At 43.3% G+C, this 25,237-nt stretch overlaps 1 protein-coding gene across 4 annotated transcripts in view; it reads right to left on the bottom strand.

Annotated features, from left to right (window-relative positions):
- The window catches only part of cnot4b (CCR4-NOT transcription complex, subunit 4b), a 52,363-nt gene that overhangs the window by 6,055 nt on the left and 21,071 nt on the right, over positions 1–25,237 (bottom strand). For 2 of the 4 annotated variants that reach the window (XM_084050259.1, XM_084050258.1), the window contains exons 8-13: positions 25,047–25,162; positions 24,461–24,661; positions 24,081–24,141; positions 23,107–23,368; positions 19,404–20,033; positions 5,620–5,865 (exon numbers count right to left, since the gene is read on the bottom strand). In XM_084050259.1, the coding sequence (XP_083906385.1) occupies positions 5,620–5,865; positions 19,404–20,033; positions 23,107–23,368; positions 24,081–24,141; positions 24,461–24,661; positions 25,047–25,162 (1,516 nt within the window). Of the gene's footprint in view, positions 1–1,851; positions 1,939–5,619; positions 5,866–19,403; positions 20,034–23,106; positions 23,369–24,080; positions 24,142–24,460; positions 24,662–25,046; positions 25,163–25,237 lie in introns of those variants that run through there. The other 2 variants (XM_084050261.1, XM_084050260.1) reach the window with 2 other exon arrangements.

Raw genomic sequence — 25,237 nt, 5'->3', positions numbered from 1 at the left:
TCAGTGGAAGCTGGACTATTCTTAGCCTAAATGCCCTCCTGGTGTATGCCTACAGCCAGTGGTGCAAAGTAACTACGTGCATTTTACTCTATACGAATACAATTATGAGGTATTTTAAATTTTCCTGGGTATTTAAAATGTGCACTACATCTCAAATATTGTATTTTTTTGTCCTCTACAATTATTTGAACTTTAGTTGCAGGTCATCTATTATTATTTAGATTAAATCAAAACCTACGTTAAGTGCTTATTTTATACTTACTAGGCCATACCCGTTGGGGGATATGAACACCCAAAGTATGTGCAGTTTTGGTTGTGTGCTGTGACAGCATATCAGGGATGGAAAGTGACTTAATACTTGATACCTGCAACACTTCCAACACACGTATGTCCCGTCGCCGTGTTGTGGACACACAGAGAACACACACAAACACCCGCTCATAAACAGTTCCCACACACACACACGGCCATTGCACGCGTGACCCGGCGTCAAACACACACACACACACACCATGGTACATCCTTGTGAACACACACACACACACACATGGCCGTCGCGCGCATGCGCGACCCGTCGCGAACACAAATAATGTACTTTATGGTACGTACGTACATACATACATACATACGTACACGCCCGCGGACCCGAACGAACAGACAGACACACACGGCTGCAGATTGCCATGTCCGCTTATTATAAGCGACTTGGGCTCTCTTCGTTTGGGCATGTTTTCATAGACCTGGTTGCTTGTTCTCTCGCGAAATCTGGCAACCCTGTAACAATTCATTCCTCCCATACTGTAGGTTGGGGGGCTGTACCAGTCCCATCGCCAAACTCAGAATGACCGTTGTTTACAGTAAAACGCAAATAGCGAAGAGAAAAAGGTCTCCCTCACGGTGTGCATATGCTAATGATCAATGGCCATGTGCAAGTGCAGAGAAATTGCTTAAGAGAACCAAGCAAGACTGACTGATGACTGAATGTCTGATGACTGACTGACTGACTTTCCTAAAATGATATGTAGGATAAATGGCTGATATACAAATAGCTGATCTACATGCTGACAACTTTTTATTTTATTTTCACAATTTGTGAAATGGGCCATTCATAATGAGCACTTCATTGTGGCATTGCTACGTTTAAGTCAAAAACTAAAAGTTTACAGTACTTCTTCCATCACCTCCTGTGACTACCAACACAACACCATACGCAGTGCCTTAGCAAAGCTTCAAGGGGCTGCAGCATTGCATCGGGGGGCTCCTTATTCCAACCAACATCAGAGATGCTGAGATGCTTGAGAGGAGGGAAGGGCACCATGTCTCTCAGAAGGGGTTAGATTGAAAGCCATCATCATTACATAAACACACAAACTACAGGGCGAGAAGGAGGGTTTCCGCCACTCCGTGCCTAATTGCCCCGGAGGTGGGGGGGGGGGGGTTTATGAGCATGATTGCTTCCCCACTGGGAGGGCTGGTGCCCCAGGCCAGCGGAGGGAGGCAGGGAGGAAGATGATTCCCCACCCTCAACCTGACAGATACATCAGTGGTTCTCAAAGTGGGGTCTGGGGACCCCCAGGGGGTCCTTGAGGGGTTCCAGGGGGTCCTTGAGGGGTTCCAGGGGGACCCTAGCAAAATGGGTTAATATAGCATTAAAGATCTGTTTAACCCACTTTAGCCCTATGCACATACTGTAGGCCATTTCATTGTCCTTCGGCTATGACACATTAGTGAGCTTGTAGATCGGCTATTTTCGGGGTCGAGACATTTAGTGTAGAGCGAAAACAGGGAAGGGCCTGGTACAGAGCCCATGGGAATCCGGTCAACTAAGTATAGGGTTTAAGTGATAGCTAACCTGGGTTTCCAGGCGCCCTCCACCACCTCCCCACCGCTACAGAACAGTGCCAGGGAAACCCTGCAACGGCCTCACTGGAACGGAGCCTACGACAGTGTGGTTAGAAAAGGGGGAGGGAGGGAGGGGGGGGGGGGGGCGTTGTTAGAGAACGTCATCCTGGCTCAGGTTTCGGAAAGGAGCTGGTTTCTTTCTGGACTCTGGAACAGGATGCGCCATCGATCTGAACCAGAGCTTCCCTCCTTGTCATTCCTAATGCTCTGACCCTGAGCTCAAGGCTGTGGATAGGTTCCCTCTACACAGGCCCAAAAAACAAATCGACGTAGTGTAACGCACAATAGGTTCTATGCACAGCAGCCATATTGGAAAGGAATTGGGCCTCTTCCTTACTTCCTTCATAGGTCTTACCAATGATCCTAATTAAGGCTCTGTTCCATTTTGGTCAAAAAGAGCCAGGGAGCTGACATTGTACATGTTGCCTCATTAGAAACTCTGTTACACCAGTGGGTCTCAAAGTGTGGTCCAGGTACCCTCATGGTTCCTTGGAGGGGGGGGGGCTCCAAATGGCCCCTTACCGGTGTGTAACTGAGAGTGTACAAATGGAACCAAATGGACTCTTATTTGTGCATCTCGGAGTTATGGGGTCCTTAAAATTAAAATGTTAGGGAACGAACCACTGTCCTACACTAAAGGGAACAGAGCCTTCATTAGAATCATTGCTAAGACCTGTAAGGAAGAGGCCCAATTTCTTTCCAATTTGGCTGCTGTGCATAGAGCCTATTCTGTTTGTATCAGACTGCAGGGGAGTTCCCCTGCTGCTGCATCCAAACTGACAACTTAGTATATCTTGACACTGACATGTCTGATATATGCTCTTAATTGATGTCTCACCTGCATGTTCTATATCTGTTGCTATTCTATTGCTGAATCTCATCCATCTGTTACTATATACACATTGCTATTTTAACTGCCTCCTACCATTGCCATCTCTTCTGACCATGCACCCTATGTACTGTCGTACTGTATGCATGTACAGGTATGTACAGTATACATGTCTTACGCTACTAATATCAGGAATATGAAAAAAATAAGGTTCCGCTGTGGCGACCCCTGAGGGGAATGAAATATCTGACCCGTTTTCCTTGTTCTCTCTGTCCATGTCTACTCCGTCTTCCCTTTCCTGAAAACTAAAATGACGGGAGCTTGTACGAAATATTAATTCAGCTACGTTTATTTTAAGTCTGCAAGAAAATATAATGCACAGTTATGCACAGTAGATGCAACATCTACAGTTAAGTGAACCATTGGTAAAATTATTGATTTCCCATACATATATATATATACATATATACATACACACACAGATGGAATGTGCAGTTATACAAGTTATTTAACTACGTAATCCCTACAGTATATACTTATTTGACCGGGGTCCGCCAGGGGTCTGTCATAGGCCCTTTTCACGGAAAATAGCTGATCTACCAAATCACAACGCATCGCATTTTGCCATGAGTCTGCTATTTTCACCACGTTTGCCTATTATGACATGCCCAGAATATGAATCTTGGTTTGGAATTTTTATTCATTCAGTTTATCAAGCCCCCCACCCCCACTGTACTATTTCACAAATGTATGCTCCACACCTTTTACAAGTATGTGATTAAATAAGAGATTTAGTAAATGAGTCCGGGTGTCAATGGAGCCTGTAAAGTAACAGTCTAAATATCATTAAAGTGTCAAAATAAGGTGCATTAGCCCGACACTCAGCCTGAATTTTCATTTCGTTTCACTCCATTATTCAGTCTGAAAGTCCCTCTCGGTCCCTCTCTGTGCAGCCGTTTTTGGAGATGGAGGCGTGGCCAAAGTGGGACTCTTTGGCAATTGGTTCATACATTATCATCCCCATCCACATTGGGCCGGCTAGATTTTCAACCGATTTTCTAAACCCCCGCCTTCGACAGCGTCATCAGACCCTAAATGTGAGGCTGGCGATTCAGGGGCTGGAGCCAGGCTAAAAGTGCATTGCTTACCATCACTAATTCTACAAGAAAGCCTAGTCTATCTTCAGCAAGATGCAAATCTCCATTCTAGTTTACTATAGCCACAAGCATGGCATTGGCCTGCAAAACATTTTTTTTTTAATAAAGCGATTAGTTTGTGTTGCACCCCACCTAATCCCGCTTGACACCCTGAACCTTGACCTTTGGCCTCTGAGGGCCCCTGGTGGCCACACCATAGTGACCTATATTTCTCACTTATTACAGTGTCACACACCTCATCCCCCCCCCCCCCCCCCGTGCACATGGACGTTATGTTCACAATTTGCCTCGGTTAAAGTCTGACCTTGCTGCATGCCCCATGGGAGAAGCCCTTTGAGACAAACAATGGCTTTAAAAAAAAAAAACTGGCCAATTTGGATGCCTTGCTAGACTGCGAAGAGCAGCCATGCCAAACAGTACACACACAGCCTCCCAATTACATTTTACAAATTTAACACCAAATTAGCTGAGTTACATCTTAGTTTCAGCAAGCAACATCTACCTGCATATAGCACGCATCATACTATCCTAAAAATGGGGAATGTGACGCCTACATGTAAATCCACGGAATGTTAGAATTGACTTGAATCACAATGAAAACTAACCCACCTTATGAAAACAAACCACTAGTTTTCATGCAGATACTTTTTTCTACTGGTTTTATAATTAGAGTCAAAACTGTGCATGGACCATGGAGTCAGGAACCAAATCCATTGTTAAATTAGAGAGGAATATTGCGCAAACTGTTAGTTTACACACCTGTCAGAACATCCTGCCACGCACTGTTTGGTCACAACTTAGACAATTATATAAAATGGGGGTCCTTGGCCTAATGCATATAAAACTGGGGGTCCTTGAAATTAAAAGGTTTGAGAATCACTGCGCTCTCTGTCTATATGATAAAAAATAAAGTGTACAAATCCATTTGGTTCCATTTGTACACTCTTTGAGTTACAGACCGTTAGGTTCGTCTATGTGCAATTAGAACAGCACCATATACTGTGTGCGCGCACGCTCCAATTTCCCTGCATTTTGGAATAACCACATCACTGACGACATTTGCACTTCAAAAATGCTACTTTAAGTACCGTGAACGCAACAATTTGGGAACACTTGTTTTCTTTTTTTTATATCTAATTTCCCTCTATCTTGGTCCATCTGTTCATCCCAGCCATGCTAGTGCACCTTCCCTCCACTATGAAACGGCGCTGCTTTTACTGGCTGCAAACACAAAATGTTAAAGGAATACTTTTCCCAAAAAATGACTTATTTTCTTTCAAATTACTCACCCGATGAAGCCTTGAATAATTATGGAGATTCATTTTTTGTTTTTGTCGCATTCCTGATCCAATAATCCAATATTTGACTAATTGAAGTTAATAGGAGACCAATCTTAACAGGAGCAAAACTACAGTATATTTAAAACATTCTCTGTGAACCTGGATCATCAGTTGGCCTCTCAGTGATTACATTGCGAGAGTGGTTTTGGAGTTTAAATTTTTCTTTTATATAATTTTGCTTTGGTCTCCTACCAGAGCAACCAACGTCAGTAAATATTGAATTACTGTTTCAGGAATGCAAAAAAATAAAAATAAAAATCTCCAATGTGCATTCAAGGCCTCATGGGGTGACCAATTGATAGATTTTTTTTTTTTGGGGGGGGGGGGGGTTAAGTATTTGTTTAACGTTGTGGAAACCAGCATCGTCCGACACGTGTTAACAAGGCCCTACCTGTAATGATTGCTGGGTCCATCCAGCTGGCCGTGCCATCCCAGCTGAGGCTGTGGGAGATGCCCCCGGGGCCCAGCGCTGCCCCCGTGTGGTGGTGGGCGCTGGACGTGGATGAGGAGGAGGATGAGGAGGAGGAGGAGGGAGACGAGGAGTGAGGCAGCCCCCCGAAGTTAATGTTGATGTTGGGTAAGAGCGCTCGGAGGCCATCCTGCCACTCTTTCATGTTTATGCTCTCTATGGAGTTCTCTGCACAGGAGACAGACAACCACGCGTATATAAGCCCCATTTATCCTTTGTCGCGTGCCAAGGGGTCACATGGCGCAAAAAGCCGGCCGATGAGCTCGCGACGTGACACTAGTCCTGGCGGCTATTTGCGGCGCGCGACCCCATCGTACAAGCAGGGCTGTCACGATTATGAAATTTCTACTTGACGATTAATTGTCGCTCAAATAATTGCGGTTAGGATTGCGTTTCTGTCGTTGAACACTGGAACATTATGAATAAAAATTAAATGTCTGTGTAGCTTTTAGGCTTCGCAAACAAAACGTGCACAGAGGAGAAATGACAAATAACTTACATCATTTTATAACTTTATAAAAAATTAGTGAATTTATCTATCTACAAGCTCAAAACGAGTCATACATTGATCGGCTTTTTCCTCTATTTATTTTTAAATGTTTGAAAATATGTTAGTCATTATTAAACATGGAAATTATGACGATTATGCAAACATGTAATAATTGTGATTATCTCAAATAATTGCGATTAGGCGGTTGTGACAGGTGAACGGAGCATCAATGAAAAGGTGCTGTGATATTATATAGACCAATTATTTGTTTACTAACATTGAGACTGGACGCACAGGTGATTGTTTCACGTAATCAATTCCCAACCTGTTGTTTTGGGACGCGCTGGTTTCAGCACACCCCAACGGCCCAAAGCCCTCTTGTTTGTTGGCTAGTGAGGCGCGTCCTAGCGAGACCTGACAGAATGGGTTTCGTTGCGCGCATACTGGTTCTTGTCAGTGTGACGTCGTCTGTTAAGGGGTCTATTCTGATAGTAGCCATTGCTAGAGGGGTTGCTCCATCTCTAAAGCTCTTTAGTAAACATTAAAAAAATATATCATTTTCAGGTGGGTAGTCAATGTCATCCAATCAGGAGAGATACTCTATTCATCAGCTTAAAATGTATAGTGTTCCAGTTCCAATGATGTCTGCTCATTGTTTTATTTAGTTTCATCTCTTCCAATTCTTATAATTTTATCTCTCCTGAATGGATGAAATTGATATCCCGACCCAAGAATGTATTTTCCGTTTATCAAAGACCTGAACAAACACTCTACAGCACACTACATCAGTGACTGCTAACAGAACATAGAGCAATTTTTTTTTTAATCTAAAATATTTATATCACTTACAGCACCTTCGAGCATTAGAATGCCACCACACAGAACCAGCCTCATTTGTTGGGAGAACCAGCCTCATTTGTTGGGATAAACCCTGAGCTTTCCACTGTCAAAGACTCCATGTACAACAGCCAGAATAAACACTTGACCAAGTTCAAACATAAAATCCAGTGGTATGTATATGGGCGCAGACGCCCATCTGAAAAGGTATTGTGCTACAGACCCCCATAAGAGATATTTGAGTTGTTAAAATGTTTACAAATTGTTTAAAACCTTTCACAATTCAAGATTCACAAAAATTCTATGAAAACAGCCGATCTACAAGCCCACGAGTCGCGTAACGATGCATTGTGAGCTTGTAGATCAGCAATTTTCAAATAGCCCAAGTAATAAAGTAGGGTTAAAGTGTTTAAATTGATTTGCGGACCGCCTGGGACCCTCCCCCCCATCAATGACCTCTGAGGGGTCCCCGGACCCCACTTGGAAAAACACTGATCCAATCCAATAAACATCCAATCCAATTCCTTCCTCTCGAACAGTCGAGAATCAAAGAACAACAAACAAATGGCAGCTCTTCCAACATGAGACAACCTCTGACCTCTATGTTTGCTGGTGATTGGAACGGGGGGATATGGAGGTCCCGATTAGAAAGGTCGCCGTGGTGCTGGAGCACGCCACCGCCTGCGGGAGGGGCCACAGCCTCTTAAATAATGCAACACTTCATTTTGTGGAGACGCTCCAAAATAAACAAAAGGGAGATGGACTTCTTCCCGTCCATTTTAGGAAGTGTCTGTATGAGAATGCGTGGGTGTGATCAAAGCTCTGGGGTTTATTTTGCAGAAGGGAAGATAAGGAGGGAGGGAGGATGGACGAACAGAAGGTAGGTAGGAAGGTAGGAAGGTAGGAAGGAAGGAGAAGATCGAGTGGATAGGGAGTGGGTTCTGGGTTTTACAAGTGATGCAATGGCCTAGCTTCTTAACGCCCTCCAGGACCAAACTGATCCCTTTAGACCAACTGGCAGCCTTCTCCACCTGGCCCCAATGATGGAGAAATAAATAAATATACTGTGTGTATCATTTTCATCCATCCATGAGCGTATTCACGTGTGTGTGTGTGTGTGTGTGTGTGTGTGTGTGTGTGTGTAGAGAGAATGAGAGAATGAGCTAGAAAAAAAAAAAAGAAAAAAAAATAGAAAACAGGGCTTTAGCTTCCGCCGACAGGTACTCTCCTGAGACCCCTCAGAATGGAGTCGAGCAGACAACGCACCGGGACAGCCCTGAAGGTAATTGTACCCTCTGCGACAGGCAGGCAGAACACAGCCGCCCTGCGCGTCCATAAACACATGCCCACCAGACCTTTAATAACACCCGCTTGTACCCGTCTGCCGCACACGAGACCGTTAGCTGGAGCAATCCTCTTTCCGAATGCACATGTGCCTCGTCAACTGCCTTTGTAGTGTCGCGTCATGTCTCTGCGCTCCGACTACAGCATAACATAGTCTGTCACAGAGATTAAAAGGCTCGATTGTCCTGAGCACTGACACTGAAGTCGACTGACAGGGTACAGAAATGGAAAATTGCAAAATTGATGCTTGCGGCGACGCGCGAATTAACCCATTGAGACCTGAAGCCGATTCTACATGTCTCCTCAACTTTTCTGAAATACGTACTGTATGTTTCTATATCAGTGGTGCTCAATCTTTTTCATGTCAAGGACCCCTAAAATTATATGTATTTGGCCGCGGACCCCCATCAAAATATCTTGTTCCAGGGACCCCCAGAAGCAAAGATTTGAGTTAAAAATGTTCGCTTTAAAAATATATATATTCCAAGATTTGCACACATTTTCACGATTTTTGAATAGCCCAAAGTGTAAAATAATGCTTTTTAGCTCAAATCTAAAAACGACACAGTTCCAGGTCTTAATGGGTTAAACCGTTTTCAGAGGCATAGAAGATCTACTCGCAAAGTTATGGGTTGTAATGCGGCTAGTGACCCTTTTTTCCCCCACTTCCCTACCACCATGCAGGCTAATACAACGCAGAAATGCATTTACATCATAAATATAATCAAGGTCAAGGTCTTTATTAGTGTCCCAAAAGGGCAAATAAGTTTACAGCCGGAGTAATCATGAATAAGCCTCTCGGGAAGACCAACCATGCAGATTTATCGGGTGCTCCTTTCGTGTGAGATTACTTCTTTTTGAAATGTTGTTGTTCTCCCTTCAGGAACCTGTCAAAAACATCCCAAGACCTACTTCTGGGTCTCAACCCACTGGTTGAGAAACACTGTTCTTTCAACAGTGGCAGTGCGTGTTGAAAATGTATCCAAGCTAGAAAGTGGTGCTGAACACAATCTAATCCCTTCGCGTCATAAATACTAACTGACAGGATGAGTTTTGTCGACTAATTCGTTAGTCCAGTGGTCCCCAAACAGTGTTCCGTGAGACAAGACCACGTGTGCCTTGGGATCGTGTTACAGCCACACATAATTAGTGCAATATGTACAGTGCAATATAGTACATTAGTTACACTTAAAGTCATTTAGTTTTTACTTTACTTTGTGCACTCTCATTAAACTTGGCATCCCTATTTTGGGCATGTCATTATAGGTGAAACCTATATGTTTTAGCAGGTGAAGTATGACATTTTACAATATTAAATCCCAAGAGCCCATTCATTTGATGAACCCTAACCCCATTTGATGAAGCTAATGTATTAAAAAGATGACAAATAACCCCAAGAAAGAGACACAAGTGTTCAACAAGTTCTCAGGATTCCCCATTTTTCAGCCAAGCTTTGCCAAGACCCGTTTTATTCTAATGGGCAAGCTGAGATGAAGAGCACGGCTGACATTAACATCATCACCTGTGTTTCCATTTGCAGATAAACAAGTGCCTCCATGTTTAATTCATAACAAGAACACTGGCTTCAAAATCAATTTGAGCAAAGTTATAGAATGACACTCCTCTCTAGTAGGCGGAATCATTTAAAAATTAAATGGGCCGGACGTCTTTTATGATGGAGCCATTAGGGAAAGGTCGTCTGCCAATGTAGCCTCATCTTGTTTAATTGCCTCCCATTTAAAATCCACAACTTATGCGTGGACGCTGCGTGGTTGATTTGCGTGAAATTGTTAATGAGGGAGACTGCAGTTCTCGGACACAGGGCAGAATGACCGAACAACATGCAGTCTGCCATCTCAGACAGCGGATGTGTGTTGCAGTGCATGAATTTGTCCAGCCCATTTCTGCATGGCGGTCTCAGTCTTGTCCAGTCTCATCAATAATACAGCCGACCACAGTGGGCCCCGGTGCTGCTGAGTCGACGCGACAATCTGACAAAATACATCATTTTCCATTTGGTGTTCATCTATCTGGGCTCTGTCTCTCTGGCAGGACAGCAGGAGTAGGCAGGGAGAAAACAGGCCTGCCGGCACGGCCTGCCGTGCTAGAGGTCGCAAGAGGTTGAATAAAGATGAAGAGGGTGCTGGACCGGTGCAAAATTAAATTAGCATCCGTCAGAGACTTGCTGCTGAGGTAGAGAGAAAAAAAAATCTAAAAACGGAAGCGGTACTGGCACAGATCCTAGCCTGTGTTATTAATCCCCCCCCCCCCCAAAAGTGAGGCTATCGGGGCAGGGGAAAATAAATGGCCAATGGGAATAAGTGCTGTGTCTGCGGGCCGCTAACCAGAGGAGAATGATCAGCAACTGACAGCCATACACACATCTCCTGGACAAAGAGGGTGAAGGCGGAGGATCTGTATGTTTTTTGCCGCCCTTGCGGGACGTATTACTTTGAGGTCGATTATACAGCCTGGGGAGCGATTCCTGACCAGGCCGAGTGCCCGCGTGCCATCATGTTCCCCTGGAGAGCTTTAGGTCGACGTCTGGTCTTGCCAAAGGACAAGGACATGACATCATCGACTCGTAAGGGTTCTCGCCACTCTCCCCCCCGCCTGCCAGAGAAATCTCAGGCGAGGAAAACTGTGTCATCTTTTAACCCTATATAATTCATTGCCTGGAGTCCCCCAGTGTACTATACTAGGCCCCCTTATTTATTTTCCCTCTACGCCAAATATCGTTGAAAATAGGCGATTCACAACGCAGCGCAACATGCCTATTTTTTGGCCGAACATTCCCTCCAGAATAGGGAGGCTAAGCTTTAAGTGGATATAGCTTTGTTTTTAATTGTTAAATTTGTCTGCGTATTCCTGTTGTGATTGTGCATGCTCCCATTTTATTTTCTTAATTCCATTCATACTGTGTTAGGGGAAACCTTTGTCATCACCCAAAACAATGATAAATAATAATCATAATGAAATATTATAATTCATCCTCACTAAAAAGGCAATAATGTTTTCCTTTGCAAAGAGCTTAACCAAGAGTCAGTCTATCTTTATAAGGGTTTTACATAAAACATTAATAAAAGACTTGTGACATCTTTAATGATACATTGATGAATGGACACTCAACATTTATAGCTGCTTCATTGCCCATTTCTATGATTAACATATAATGGCTTGCAAATTAAAAGAGGGTTCATTTCCTTGTATGCCAGCACGTACTTGGCCAATAAACCATTTCTGATTATTCCACTCACATATGCTCAACGTTACATAAATGTGCGGTGATGCTTTTTGCCAATTATACATTCATGAATGCATCACACACGCACAAAATCCATTGTCGAGTCGGTTGTGAAAGCACTACGCATCAGTGTTGCCAGATTTTGCAAGAGAAACAAGTGGCCAGTTCCATAAAAACAAGCCCAAAAGAAGCGACTAGGCCACATTGAGCACACACAGCAAAATTAGTTACTATAGCATCAAGATTAGTTTAAAGGGGAAATCCACCCATTTTCAATATTTAACTATGTCATTAATATAGCATAAAGGAGTTGTGTGGAAATAAGAAAAAAGTTCCCCCCTTTCTGTGTTGCCTTGAACTGGAGGATTGATTGTGGGTTTAACATTGCAAATTACAACGTGATGACTCATCATGTTGTAATGTGCAATGTTAAACCCACAATCAATGCTCCAGTTCAAGGCAACACAGAAAGGGGGGAACTTTTTTCTTATTTCCACACAACTCCTCTATGCTATATTAATGACATAGTTAAATATTGAAAATGGGTGGATTTCCCCTTTAAGCACTTTAAAAAAGTGGAATATTTTTTTTAACATTTTAAATACCCAAATCTTGTATGGGGGTCCCTGGAAAAATACATTTGGGTTTAAGTGGGTAATGATCGATAATTATAGTCCAATAACATGATATATGATTCTGAAATGCACCTTCAGCATAATGACTACGACTTTTGCTACTTTAAGTATATTTCCACACCAATACTTTACTCAAGTAAAACTTATAATACAGGACTTTTACTTGTAAACAGAGCACTTCTAGCTCTTCTGCATTTTTATTTACAGTGCATGACTGTGATTAGACTCAGACACTGGAAACTTTTCATCACATAATACTCTATATACACACCACTGTTTCTCAAAGCCGGGCCCAGGGACCACCAGATGTCCAAACGGACCCCGTTTTAGGTGTGTAGCTTGGAGAGTGTACAAATGGAACCAAATTGGGACCCGGAACCGAGGATTTTACCACATAGATCGCGGTCGCAGAGATAAAAACAAATCTAATCTAAATTAGGGGTCCTAATGCATAGCAAACTGGTAGTCCTTGAAATGAAAAACCTTTTCTGGATCCTTTTCTTGAAAATCACGGTGTTAACACGGTGTTAAGTGGTCAGATGGGTGGGCTGCGTGCATTTTCAGTGTACGTGTTCTAGCTTGGATCAATGGAACCAACATCAAGTTCCTATTTATTGATATCACAATGAAAACTCATCTTTCAAAGCTGTAAAGGAAAAAAACATGACATGTTTTTAACCGTATTTTCTTTATATTAATGTTATATTATCATTACAATCATAGAGTTTTGCTAATTCGTTGGGTGGTTCCTTAACGATTCCCTCTATGGATGCAAATTATCGATAAATTCATTAATTGATAGTTGATAACCTTATCGATCGATTAATCGATTAATTGATAAGCACAGTTTTTTACGACCAAAAAAATTAAAATTCTTGTCCGAAACAGAAAATGAGAGCAGAAACATAATTGCCATGATGTATATAACATTAACGAGCGTCAACGAGCATCAGCTGGACACAGACACATACACAGACACACACACCTGCCCTGTGCAGTGCTCTATGGCGTCTGTCTCATTTCTCTCTAAAAGCCCTTGTATATGATGGAATATGATTAAGGAGGATTACTGTGATTATGGTAAGCTCACATTTGATATCACACACACCATACCTGTAACTTTCACTAGCCCAAAAAAATAAAGTTTTCAATTAATTGAAAATAGATACATTTACATCGAGTAAATTAATCGATAATAGATGAATTGTTGTTAACATCCCTAATTCCCTCTTAACGGTCCGATTCCTATAGGGGATTCCAAAAGGACCCTTACAGGTCTGTAACTCTTGAGTGTACAAATGGAACCAAATGGACCCTTACGGGACCATTTGGTTCCATTTGTTCACTCTCAGAGTTATGGTGGTCCTTGAAATTAAACAGTTTTGAGAACCACTGATATTGTAATTGTATCCGACATGAAGTCCACATACCAGCTCTGACAGTGTGTTAAAAAACGGTTACGAAAACAGTTCCAAATGTGATGGAACCGTTTCCCGTTCCTCAATGTTGGATCCGGTTCCTTACGATTCCAGATACCAACCCTATTGGTGGCCCACTTATATAATAAGTGGGCCCCCATAAGTGGGCCCCCTGAGGATTATAATATCCTCATGGCCCCCAAGCAACTAAGCTGAGAACCACTGCTCTAACACCATGCTGTAGCAGACGTGCTTACTCAACATTTTCTTTTTACCTTTACATAAAAGAAATGCTCTTAACTGACCAGTGAAAAGGGACTCTGAAGGCGGTCGATAAAACGGTCCCACGCGGGGAAATAATGGGGCCGATCAATAATTTGCCCCAACCGTTAGCAAGATATGACTGCAGCAACCTTTGTAACCATTAAAATAATGAAAAAAATATGTAACAGCAGAGACGGAAAATCATTAACATTCATTATTTGGCCTTGCTGAACAAAGCAGTGTTTTAACACTTGCTTTAACCCGTTTAATCCGGCAACGCATCCGTGTCATTTTAGATGTTGTTTGGCTATTCAAAAATAGTAGATCTATACAAGCTCACGCACTATCTATACAAGCACTCGGTGCTGTGCTATGGGATTGTAGATCTACTATAAAAAAAAAATAATCGTGAAGATTTGTGCAAATCTTTCAATACACATTTTTTTAAGCGAACATTTGCAGAATGTTAGGTTCCAGGGACCCCTGACACCAATGCGTTCCCGGATTGAATGGGTTAAGACCGATAGAAAAAAAAGAATGGACTATCTGCCTGGTTCATTGTCTGGCTGGACAAAATGAATACTTTTTTCCCACCAAAATTAGCACACCTGCCTAAAGGGGTTTTAGGTTAGTCCATGTTCTGTAGCTGAAGCAAAGCTCGCGCAGCTTGAAAGACATTTCTTCACCATTTCATCTCCTCAATCGAACACCTTAAATTTACTGTAGAAGTGTCAGACGTTATAAACATATCTTTTCTGTCGGGCAGAAACCTCTCCAAAACTGTTACTTTTAAGGAAATGGAAAAAATAACCTGTGTTCCAGTGGATCCAATATCCAATGTAGTTATTGTTTTAGCTCTTGTTAATACTTTTCATTGGTTCAATATTTATAAAACTCAGACACATTATACTGAAGTGTGTCTATACACACTTTCACTTTAATAAAAAATAAAAAATCTAAAATAGTAACAGATCGGCTATTTTTGCTACTTTTGTGTAACAGTAGTATGACAAAGTAGGGCATTCAATTACGGGGGAAAAAAACATACCGAGTTGAAAAATGGAGATGCAAGGTTTCGGTCAGACAGCAGCGATGTGCTTGGGGCAAACTCAGTGGGCTCAATAAATGGAGGATGGTAGTGAAGATTACGAGCAGTTTGGATCCAGCCAGCAGGTCTCTGAAGTCTTAACCTGAACTCATTTGGAAGGTAATTTGTGAGTACAGCGGGCACTGGCCTCACCCAAGCCCTACATTTTGCTGAAACTGGGACTGTGATTGAGGCACAAAGACAGATGTCTAGTGGTTCTCAACCTTTTTTAATTTCAAGGACCCGCAAGTTTGATATGCATTTAGCCACAGACCCACATTTTAAATTATTCTTTTACTCTGTGGGACCGCAATCTATACTCTCTATCTAAGCGTATAGGCTGATATGCTGCCGCTTGGCCAGGTCACTCTTGGAAAAGAGATTTTAATCTCAATGAGTATTTTAACCTGGTTAAATAAAAGGATGAATTGATGATACTGTTAAATCTGTGTTAATGTAACAGAGTTACAAACCCGTAAGGATCCATTTGAACCCCTGGTGGTCCCCAGACCCCACTTTGAGAACCAGTGATCTAAATGGTTGTATGCCTCTGCCAACAAAGTTTGAGTTTAAATCCATGTCTGTTCAGAATGATGCACGTATGTGTAGTGCAGAATGGATTCTGTGTTGACGAAATGTTAGTCATCACTATGTTGACATGTATGAAATGTGTTGTGAGGTCATGGTGACCTTGATCTTTGATGACCAAATTGTACCGTCATCAGCTCATATTTGTGCTAGATGTAATGATAAGATGTGTTATGAGCTTGAAAAAACAAATAGTATAAAATAGGGTGTAAGTGACAACACAAAAACAACACTTATGTCATCACGCTGATATCAAAAACACCAGATTGTTTCATATCACAATATAATGCCTCCGGCCATGGCTGTCACTGGTGTAGGCATAAAAAGAAAAGGTACAGATTGCCATCGTTCCCACTCTGTGGACCAAACACATTGTTCTCCCTTTAAGCGAGTTCCCATCACCTTCCTCATCAAAAACTTCAACATAGTTCCTGCCACATTACAGCAATTCCACCAGACCTGTGCGGCCCTCAACCTGTGGGCTGGGGTCCACTGGTGTGCCATGAGGATATTGCAAGTGGGCCGCCAATTAAGTGGCAAAACAATACATACAACATTCATATTTTAAAAAAAATATATATAATGGTGTTTTTTTCTTTCAAATCTTAAAATCTAAAAATGAGTTTTCATTGTGATACCAATAAATAGGAACTTAAAATATACTGTTAGTTCCTCTGATCCAAGCCACAACACAATTGGTTGATCATTCAAATAAACATGCTCTGAAAATGCATGCGGCCCACGATCCATAAAGGTTAAGAACCACTGTACTAGGCGCACACCACAGAGACAACTGGTATACTGGTCAGCACTCAGCAGCACTGAGACTCAACGTCAGAAACATAGACTACAATGGCATAATGTAGTTGTGTTTTCCATCATATATGTCAGTGGTTCTCAAACTTTTTCATGCCAAGGACCCCCAAATTGACACTTATTAGCCCGCGGACCCCCATTTCAAAAGATATGCCAGGGACCCCATAAGAGAAGATTTTTTACGGCTCTAGCAGTGATTCTCAACCATTTTAATTTCAAGGGCCCCCAGTTTGACATGCATTAGGCTACGGACCCCCATTTAGTGGCATTTATACCTCTGGGACCTCAATTTATATTGTAAAATCTATGTTAATTTAACTCTGAGAGTGTACAAATGGAACCAAATGGACCCGTTAGGGTCCATTTGGTTCCATTTGTACACTCTCAGAGTTACAGACCCATAAGGGCCCATTTGGTTCCTGTCCATCATTTAGCTAGGGACCCCCTGAAACCCCCTCAAGTACCCCTGGGGGTCCCCGGACCCCACTTTGAGAACCAATGATATATGTGATGTGACACCATCCCATCACACTACCTATACCCTCACAGGAGAGTGTGGACTGAACTACCGGTAAACATTGAAGAATATTTAGTTTTCAGTGTTTTCTACACTTAAAATATAAAATAACCAGTGTGAATGCATAGTCACACTGTGTATTGTATCGCTATTGAGATATCTGGCATAAATATTGAGCTATGAATCGTGTCCATACTGGCACAGCCCCAGTGTGCGCGCACACACACACACGCACCCCCCTCCACTAGCACCTAGACTACGTTTTTCCTGCAGGAAACCCTGCATGACATAATCAAAGTTGAGGTGCTGATGTAAAAGGCCATCTCCTCTTCACCCGTGGTTTGTTTCAACCAGGATGCTAGATGAAATGCTGCCACCCAGTGGTTGGTCAAGTGAGCTCCGTGCTTTTACCCACAATGCAATCGACAGAATGATGTCATATATCTTCCCCCCCCCCAACCCTTTTTGCACTTGAATGTTAATTCTAACAAACCAGAGATATCCACAACTTCTCAGGAAACTGAGAAGTGTGTATGTCCTGCAATTATGATATTAAGATTGTAGTCAGTATTGAGACATTAGTCTGAATAATAAACTACCAAAGACAATGAGAGATGCTTCAACACACACACACACACACACACACACACACACACACACACACACACACACACACACACACACACACACACACACACACACACACACACACACACACACACACACACACACACACACACACACACACACACACACACACACACACACACACAGAGTACATGAGTCTCTTCATTCCAGTGGAGAAGTGGCGTGACCGCGCCCACTTAGGAGACCATTTGTGGCCCATTTTTCTCTACTACTGGCGAGGCGTGGGATTGGATATGTTGGTAAATTAAGGATCTTTGTCTTAACCACATGAGAGCACTACCGTCCCCATTGCTGGGGGGCAAAGGTAGAGCTCACAACGTGACGTGTTGTGAGCTTGTAGATTGGCTATTTTCTGCAAATACTAGCGGACCTAGTACAGAGCCCTGAGGGAACCCATCCAACTCAGTATATAGGGATTAGATGAGGATTAGAAGTGGCTAACCAGAATAAGGCCATAATCAGAGTAGACATGATCAAAGTTAAGACAGGTTGAGTATTACAATTTTAGTCTGATTATTAAATGCCATTTTAGATAGGACAACAGAGCCTCAGGGGGAAGAGCAGTCGCAAGGTTCCCGGTTCGATCCGGGCTGCCCTACGCATCATGGAGGTCAGCAAGCGCCGTCCTTGTTGGCAAGCCATGGTGGACGGAACAGGTTATCACTAGCCTGGTTCCATACCATAGACCCCGCCCACTCTCTGAGTGGACTGCCTCTTGGTCTGGAGTTGTAAATGTGAACCTAGGACTTCTCCGGAACAAAATGTATTGTCCAATGAGAGGCGGAGGTGGGCGTGGGGATCCCTTAGGATTGGTTTAGGGGATTTCTAATCCCCTCCCCCTTGTAATCCCCGACACTGGAGGCAATTTCAGACAGAAGCTCCACGCAGCTCCAATCTGATAGTCAGGCTAGGTTATCACATGAATCTAAACAAGCACACACATGTGTCTCAGCCATTCACAACGTTGAGGCAGGCTTTTGAGGACAACTGGCTTGAGAATCGCTTACATGCATTCCATTCACGTGTGAAAGTAAGTCAAGTGTGCACCTGCAGTATAAAGAAAAATAAATGGACTGGGAAATATAGAATGTCGCTTTAGAGGTGGATTGGGAAATATAGAATGTCGATTTAGAGGTGGTTATCTTTTAAAGAACACAGGCCCTAGTGTCCCTATTCTGGGGATAAAGAGATTTGTCGTTGTAGAGGGAAAAACAGAGGGTCCCTCGTATAGGGAGACTCTGGTCCAAGGATTATATAAGGATAGGACAGACGTTCTGCGCCATAGCATGCGTCACAGACAGGCAAACTACCGCCGGATTATTTAATGCAGGTGGTAATTATTAAAAGCTAGTGTTTATTCTTCTGCCGGCTCAATGGATTTTTCGTGAATTTTCCAACTTCAGTTTGCCTCCCCAGTGCCTGACAGAACACACACACACACCAATCGGCCAGCTGGAATTGCTGAACCAAGTAACGTGACCCTTCTGTCCTATCCTCCTTTTATACAATCCCCCGGACAAGGAAGTATATGGGGTTTAACCCATTGATACCTGGAACGCATCTGTGTCACTTTAGATGTCTTTGGCTATTCAAAAATAGCAGATATACAAGCTCATAGCGCGGCACCGAGTGCCGCGCTATGAGCTTGTAGATCTGCTATTTTTGAAAAATCGTGAAAATTATTTTTTTATATTTTTTTCCGGAAAATTGTTAGGATTTTGAATTTTTTTAGACACTGCCTCAGGTCTTAATGGGTTAAGTAGTTAAACCAGCCATTAGAGAGGACTGAATACCTGGGTTCCATGGTGCACTTCTTACCTGTGATGTGAACGCCTCCTAACCCGGTACTGTGATGGCCCGGCAGCAGACTGAAGTCCATGAAGCTGCTGTGCGGTTGCGTGTGGTTCAAATGCAAAAAGTTACTGCTGCGCGCGGAGGCCATGCCGCCGCTGTCCCCCATCCAGGGCGGCTGACGCGTGGAGGAGGAGGAGGAAGAGTTGGCGGAGGAGGAAGAGGATGACGAAGGGTGCCCCGGGAAGCCGAAGGAAGTGTAGACGGTGGCGCGGTGGTGGAGGGGGTGTTGCTGTTGTTGCTGAGGATGCTGGGAGAAGCGGTGGTGATGTTGATGATGGGGGTGCGGGGGGAAGGGGTTCGGGGGCAGGAGGCCCGCGGGGGGTCCGAGCGAACCTTTGGCGGGTAGTAGCGAGGGCGGAGGTGGGTGGCTGTTGTTGTTGAGGTGGTGGTGGTGGTAGCTGCCGGGCGCGAAGGGAGAGGAGGAGGGGAAGGGGTCCTGCACGGAGAGCTCCTTCTCGATGAGGTCGGCCAGCGCCTTGCGGGTGATGTCGAACGGGTCGAAGCCCAGGTCGTCGTCCTGCGCCTGCTGCTGCGCGGACGAGCCGAAGCCGAACGCCGCCTGCCAGTCTGTGGAGGACGACACCGGGATGGAGTCTGGGGAGACGGGGGGAGAGAACGGAGATTCAGCCAGTGTTCATTTTGATTTAGTTCTAGTCATAATCTTTTGGTTAACCCATTGAGACCTGAAGCCGATTCTACATGTCTCCTAAATCTCAACAGTATTCTGAAAAACGTATGTTTCTAAACTGCTCACAAAATGTAAGGAAACTTGAATTTGGGCCATTATATCTCCCATTTACTAATACCAATCAGTAAAGTGTTATATATCATTTTTATCGGTGATTAGTCACCTTTACAACGAGGTACAGCGTGTAAGCATCGGGCATTCATGGAATGAGCAACACAGACAAACGTGTGGGTAGCGCCGAGCAAAAATGTGCCAAAATGGCCTGTTAGACTTTTCTGCTGACATTCATGACATTCAATGGGCTTCAGGTGTGTGCCAGTCACAGGTGTGTGACTGCCTCACAGGTGAGTGACTGGCACCTGAACACTGGCACCTGAACACTTTTGCTGGTAATCGCTCTTGTTTTGAGCGACCTGCCAGCACACACCTGCTGAGAGGTGGGTTCTGCAACTTTGCTTTCTGCAAGTCAGCAGGTCACACACCTTTGACTGGCACACACCTGCCTGCAAATGGTACCAGGGCTGACATCAAATAATGCGCAATCTGCGTAACGGAACACCAGCTTCACTTGCCCTATTGCACAGGCCTTGTCCTGAAGGGACAAACGTGGCATCTTTCCATGGGGGCAGTGTTGCTGCTTGGAGCATACACAAACTCAACAAAGTTGCAGAACCCACCTCTCAGCAGGTGTGTGCTGGCAGGTCGCTCAAAACAAGAGCGATTACCAGCAAAAGCATATTGGGTGATTTTGGCACATTTTTGCTCGGCGCTACCCACACGTTTGCCTGTGTTGCACATTCCATGAATGCCCGATGCTTACAAGCTGTACCTCGTTGTAAAGGTGACTAATCACCGATAAAAATGATATATAACACTTTACTGATTGGTATTAGTAATGGGGAGATATAATGGCCCAAATTCAAGTTTCCTTACATTTTGTGAGCGGTTTATATCAGTGGTGCTCAATCTTTTTCATGTCAAGGACCCCCAAAATTATATGTATTTGGCCGCGGACGACCATCAAAATGTTTTGTTCCAGGGACCCCCCAGAAGCAAAGATTTGAGTTAAAAATGTTCGCTTTAAAAATATATATATTCAATGATTTGCACACATTATCACGATTTTTCAAAAATAGCAGATATACAAGTTCATATATCTGCTATTTTTGAATAGCCCAAAGTGTAAAATAATGCTTTTTCAAATCTAAAAATGACACAGTTCCAGGTCTTAACACATCGCGTGCCAGTCGCGTAGATCTACGCCAAACGATTTAAAGCCGCAGTGTGCCAGTCGCGTAGATCTACGCGACTCGCATTTCCCATGTTAAATCGAAAAAGTGCACATTCCGGAATTTTTTTCGACCCATTTCCGGTTCCGGGGCCGACCGGAAACGGAATAAAACTGGTTCCGGTTTTTTCGCTCGCATCCGTTTCCTGTCTGGGCGTCAGCTTAGAATCGATTTATCTCCCTTCTGGTTTTCCTCACCGCATCGTCCTGTCTAACGTTCTCGCCTGTAACTTCAAAATGGCGGCACGGATCGACTCGCAGTTTTCGCTGTTTGTTTTTCACGGATCCCGTGTTTGTGTCGAACCAAATGAACGCGGATTTTAAACGGATTTAGCGGGGGCTATGACGACATGAAAAAAACAAAAAAACAACAAAAAGAGCTTGGCACTGGTAGGTACATTATGAGATTAACCTCTGGCGTTCAATGTGTTAATGGGTTAAAATTCCATTAAGGATAAGGATAATTCCTTTTAACAGGTCGTTCATGAAAGTCCTTGCGGTCTTGTTTCCAATGAGAACCTGTGAGCAATTAGGGGTTAAGAGTCTTGCTCAGGGACAAATTTCATTTCATCGATACATATGCTGGGATGGCCTGGAATCGAACCTGGGGCAACCAGGGCCTCTGGCTCCCTAGGCGGGCTCACTAACCACTCAGCTATGGCCGCCCCATATGGTTTTAGTTATCTGAATTGTTTTACTTTTAGTTGACTAAATGTTATAAGATCTTGGTCAACTAAATCTACAATTGATTTAGTAGACGATTTTCTTTCCCGGCGGGCCTTGATGACGCCGTAATGCCCGATTTATACTTTGCTGTGTGCCGAAAATAGCCGATATACAAGCTCACAAAGCACTTGTAGTGACATGTGACACCCACATGCAGTCAAGCATAAAATTGTCTTAGTTCTACTCCACTAGTCCCTCCCTAACATTTTTGTCTAGTTTTTATTTGTTGACGAGATTGACAATATATTTAGTCTCCGTTTAGTTTTTCTCATCATAGCTTAGTTTTTGCAGTGAAAAAAGTTAGTCGACAAACATTTTTCATCATAGTTTTAGTCAACAAAACGTACACTGGATTCAGCAGGTATATTAAACCATTTCATCATGACAATCTGAGCAGCCATCAGCTGGGTGAAGCTGGAAACGTAATTGCCTAACTAATTAGGTAATCAAATCAGGTAATCAAATATAAAAGACATGCAAATTTGGATCATAAAAAAAAAAAAAAAAAAAATCTCAAAGTGGGTGCCATGGCACCCTATGGTACTGTGACCCAAGTCAATGGGAGCAGCAGAATACTTGGATTATATTTGGAATTCATTAATATCACTTTAATTTAACCACTTAGACCCTCTATACGGAGTAAAACGGACCTGAGTTGCACTGTACTTGGTGCGTTCTTTTTTAATCTATACCAAATCTCTCTCCAAAAATAGCTTGAAGAGACGTCTAGAACCGATTAATACCAATTTGTCCTAAGGAAACAGATATTCTCTCAAGTTTTCCTCGTGACATACGATGCAGTATGTATATGGGGAAATATTTACATATTTTCGTAGCGTAATATGACATAAATGTAAGGTGCTATAAAGTAATAATGTAATTCAGGGGTGCCATGGCTGAAAAAGTCATTTAAGGGGTGACCTGAGCCAAAAAGGTTAGAGAGCCACTGTTCTAAAGGAACTCACCTGAGGTGAAGAGGCTCTGTGGTTCTGGAGTGGTGGGCCAGTCGGAGGAGTTGTTCTGTGGGGAGCAGCCGGGGAAGCCGGCCAGGCCACTGGGAATGGGGTTGGGGTGCCTGAAGCTGCTGTTGTCTGAGAACAGCGATTGGGACTCAGCAGCCGCACCTTCAAAGGGGGAGCGAGCTGTAAGGCCTGCTACACTGATGGGCACCACCAAGGTGGGCTTGGTGAGGCCAGGAGGGGGCGATGGAGAGTCGCTGCCCAGGAGCTGGAGGAGAGGGGAGCAGGGATCAAATCAACAAAAATACAACAAAAAAAAACTCAGAGAACTAACTTAACATGACTAAGTCCCAAACTGTGATTTTTGATGTTGCTGCTGTTCTACATATACAAAAAACTGACTGAAGCCTTAATCTTTGCTTTTATGAAATATCTGAGACCATTAGGGTTTCATGGAAGATGCCTCTGACTCTGTACATGTATTCGATTGCTAGTTTGACCAATTCAAATCGTTTAGGCTAAAGGTTATGCCTCATTTCCAACTTGATTGCGTGCAGTGTCGCGAACCAAATAAATTATCAGATCTACAAGCTCACAACATGTCAGAGTGTGACACGTTCGGAGCTTGTAGATCTGCCATTTTCAATGTGTGACAGCGGTGCGCAACCAAGTATAAATCACCCTTTAGACTACTAGAGAAAGCCAAGAGTTAGCCCAGAGACAGACATGCCGGACTCTATGGAATCCTAAAGACTGAAATCAGTCGTGGGGACTGATAACTTTAATCCATTGGTGAGGGAGGCAAAAGGAGACAGGGTATCACTCAAGGAATTAATCAACTCACCAAGAACATTAGATTTTTTCGCCTCCAGTAAGGAACATTGATTGGGGGGAGATTATTCTCAGAATAAGAAAGAGTGATGGGGGCTTTGTTGCTGTCTAACTGAAAATCGAGTCAATTTCTCATAAAGAGTTCTTACCAGATGATGTGAGGTTTCACCGTTGCCTATACTGATGATGTCTGGCAGTTTGTCACTCGGGCTGAAAGGGAACGAAGAGGATGATTTTCAAATTTAATTCTGGCGCAACACTTCATTGAATTATTGATTTAATCTACAATAATAAAAAAGGATTAGTGGGTAATCAGACTAATCAATTTAGTCGATTATAAATGTAGTGAAGTATTTTTATAACATTTTAAAAGAGTTATTGCAGTGATTCCTGTGATATATAAAAAATAAAACAAATGATCAAAATAAATGCTACATTATTCAATTAATCGAAAACTCGGTATGAAAATCTATAAATGCTGCTCTATCATCATCATCATTATAATCATCATCATCATCATCAGGGTTACCTGGCAGGGTCACAGTTTGTGGAGAAGGGGGACATGGCTACTCTAGGACCCAGCTCAGAGTCGGGCCCGTCAGGCGTCATGTGATCAGAGTCTGAGCTACCGTCCGTAGGCGGACTCTTCCTGTGCTCTGATGACAGCCCATTGGCTGTCTTGCCCGGGGGCTGTAACGACGGCCACGCCTCTTTGTTAGTGCTGTTGGATCTGTGGGAGAAGAGAGCGAGGTAGTTCGCAAATCATACTGATGGTTACATCGTAGTCATTGTGGGGACTACGGATGGAAATTTGCATTCTTAACAGGACTGCAAGCCACACAAGGTCATGGTCCAACTACAGCAGTGTGGTTCTCAAAAAAGTTGAGGGATCCATCATCCAGGGGGTCCCCAGCAAAATGAGGAGCAGTTTAATTTCACTATTATTTCAGCAGCTATTAGAGCATGTATAATAATGACTACTCAGATCATAGGTTTCACTCTCTCCACTTTATAACAAATGCAGTGTTCAAAGGAAAATGTCACGGGTAAGCCATTATGCATACAAAATGATAAATATATAATTCTATAAGATTAGAATAAACAATAGACAGTACCTTTGTAAAGAGTTGGATTTGCCCTTTGGTTTGTCCCCTCCTGTGGCTGACATCTGTAGGTACGCCGGGTTCATTTCATGTAATAGTTTCTGCTCATACTCTTGGTGCTTATTTGCCTGCAGGCGGACGGCAAACCTCTCAGTTAATAAGCAGACAAGCCCCACCGCACCACCCCAACCCCAGTTCCATGC

The sequence above is a fragment of the Gymnoscopelus microlampas genome (assembly GCF_963454915.1).
Source record: "Gymnoscopelus microlampas genome assembly, chromosome: 23".
In the NCBI taxonomy this organism is placed as follows: domain Eukaryota; kingdom Metazoa; phylum Chordata; class Actinopteri; order Myctophiformes; family Myctophidae; genus Gymnoscopelus; species Gymnoscopelus microlampas.
Note: the sequence above shows the minus strand (reverse complement) of the source record. Positions and strands in the feature narration are given on the sequence as shown.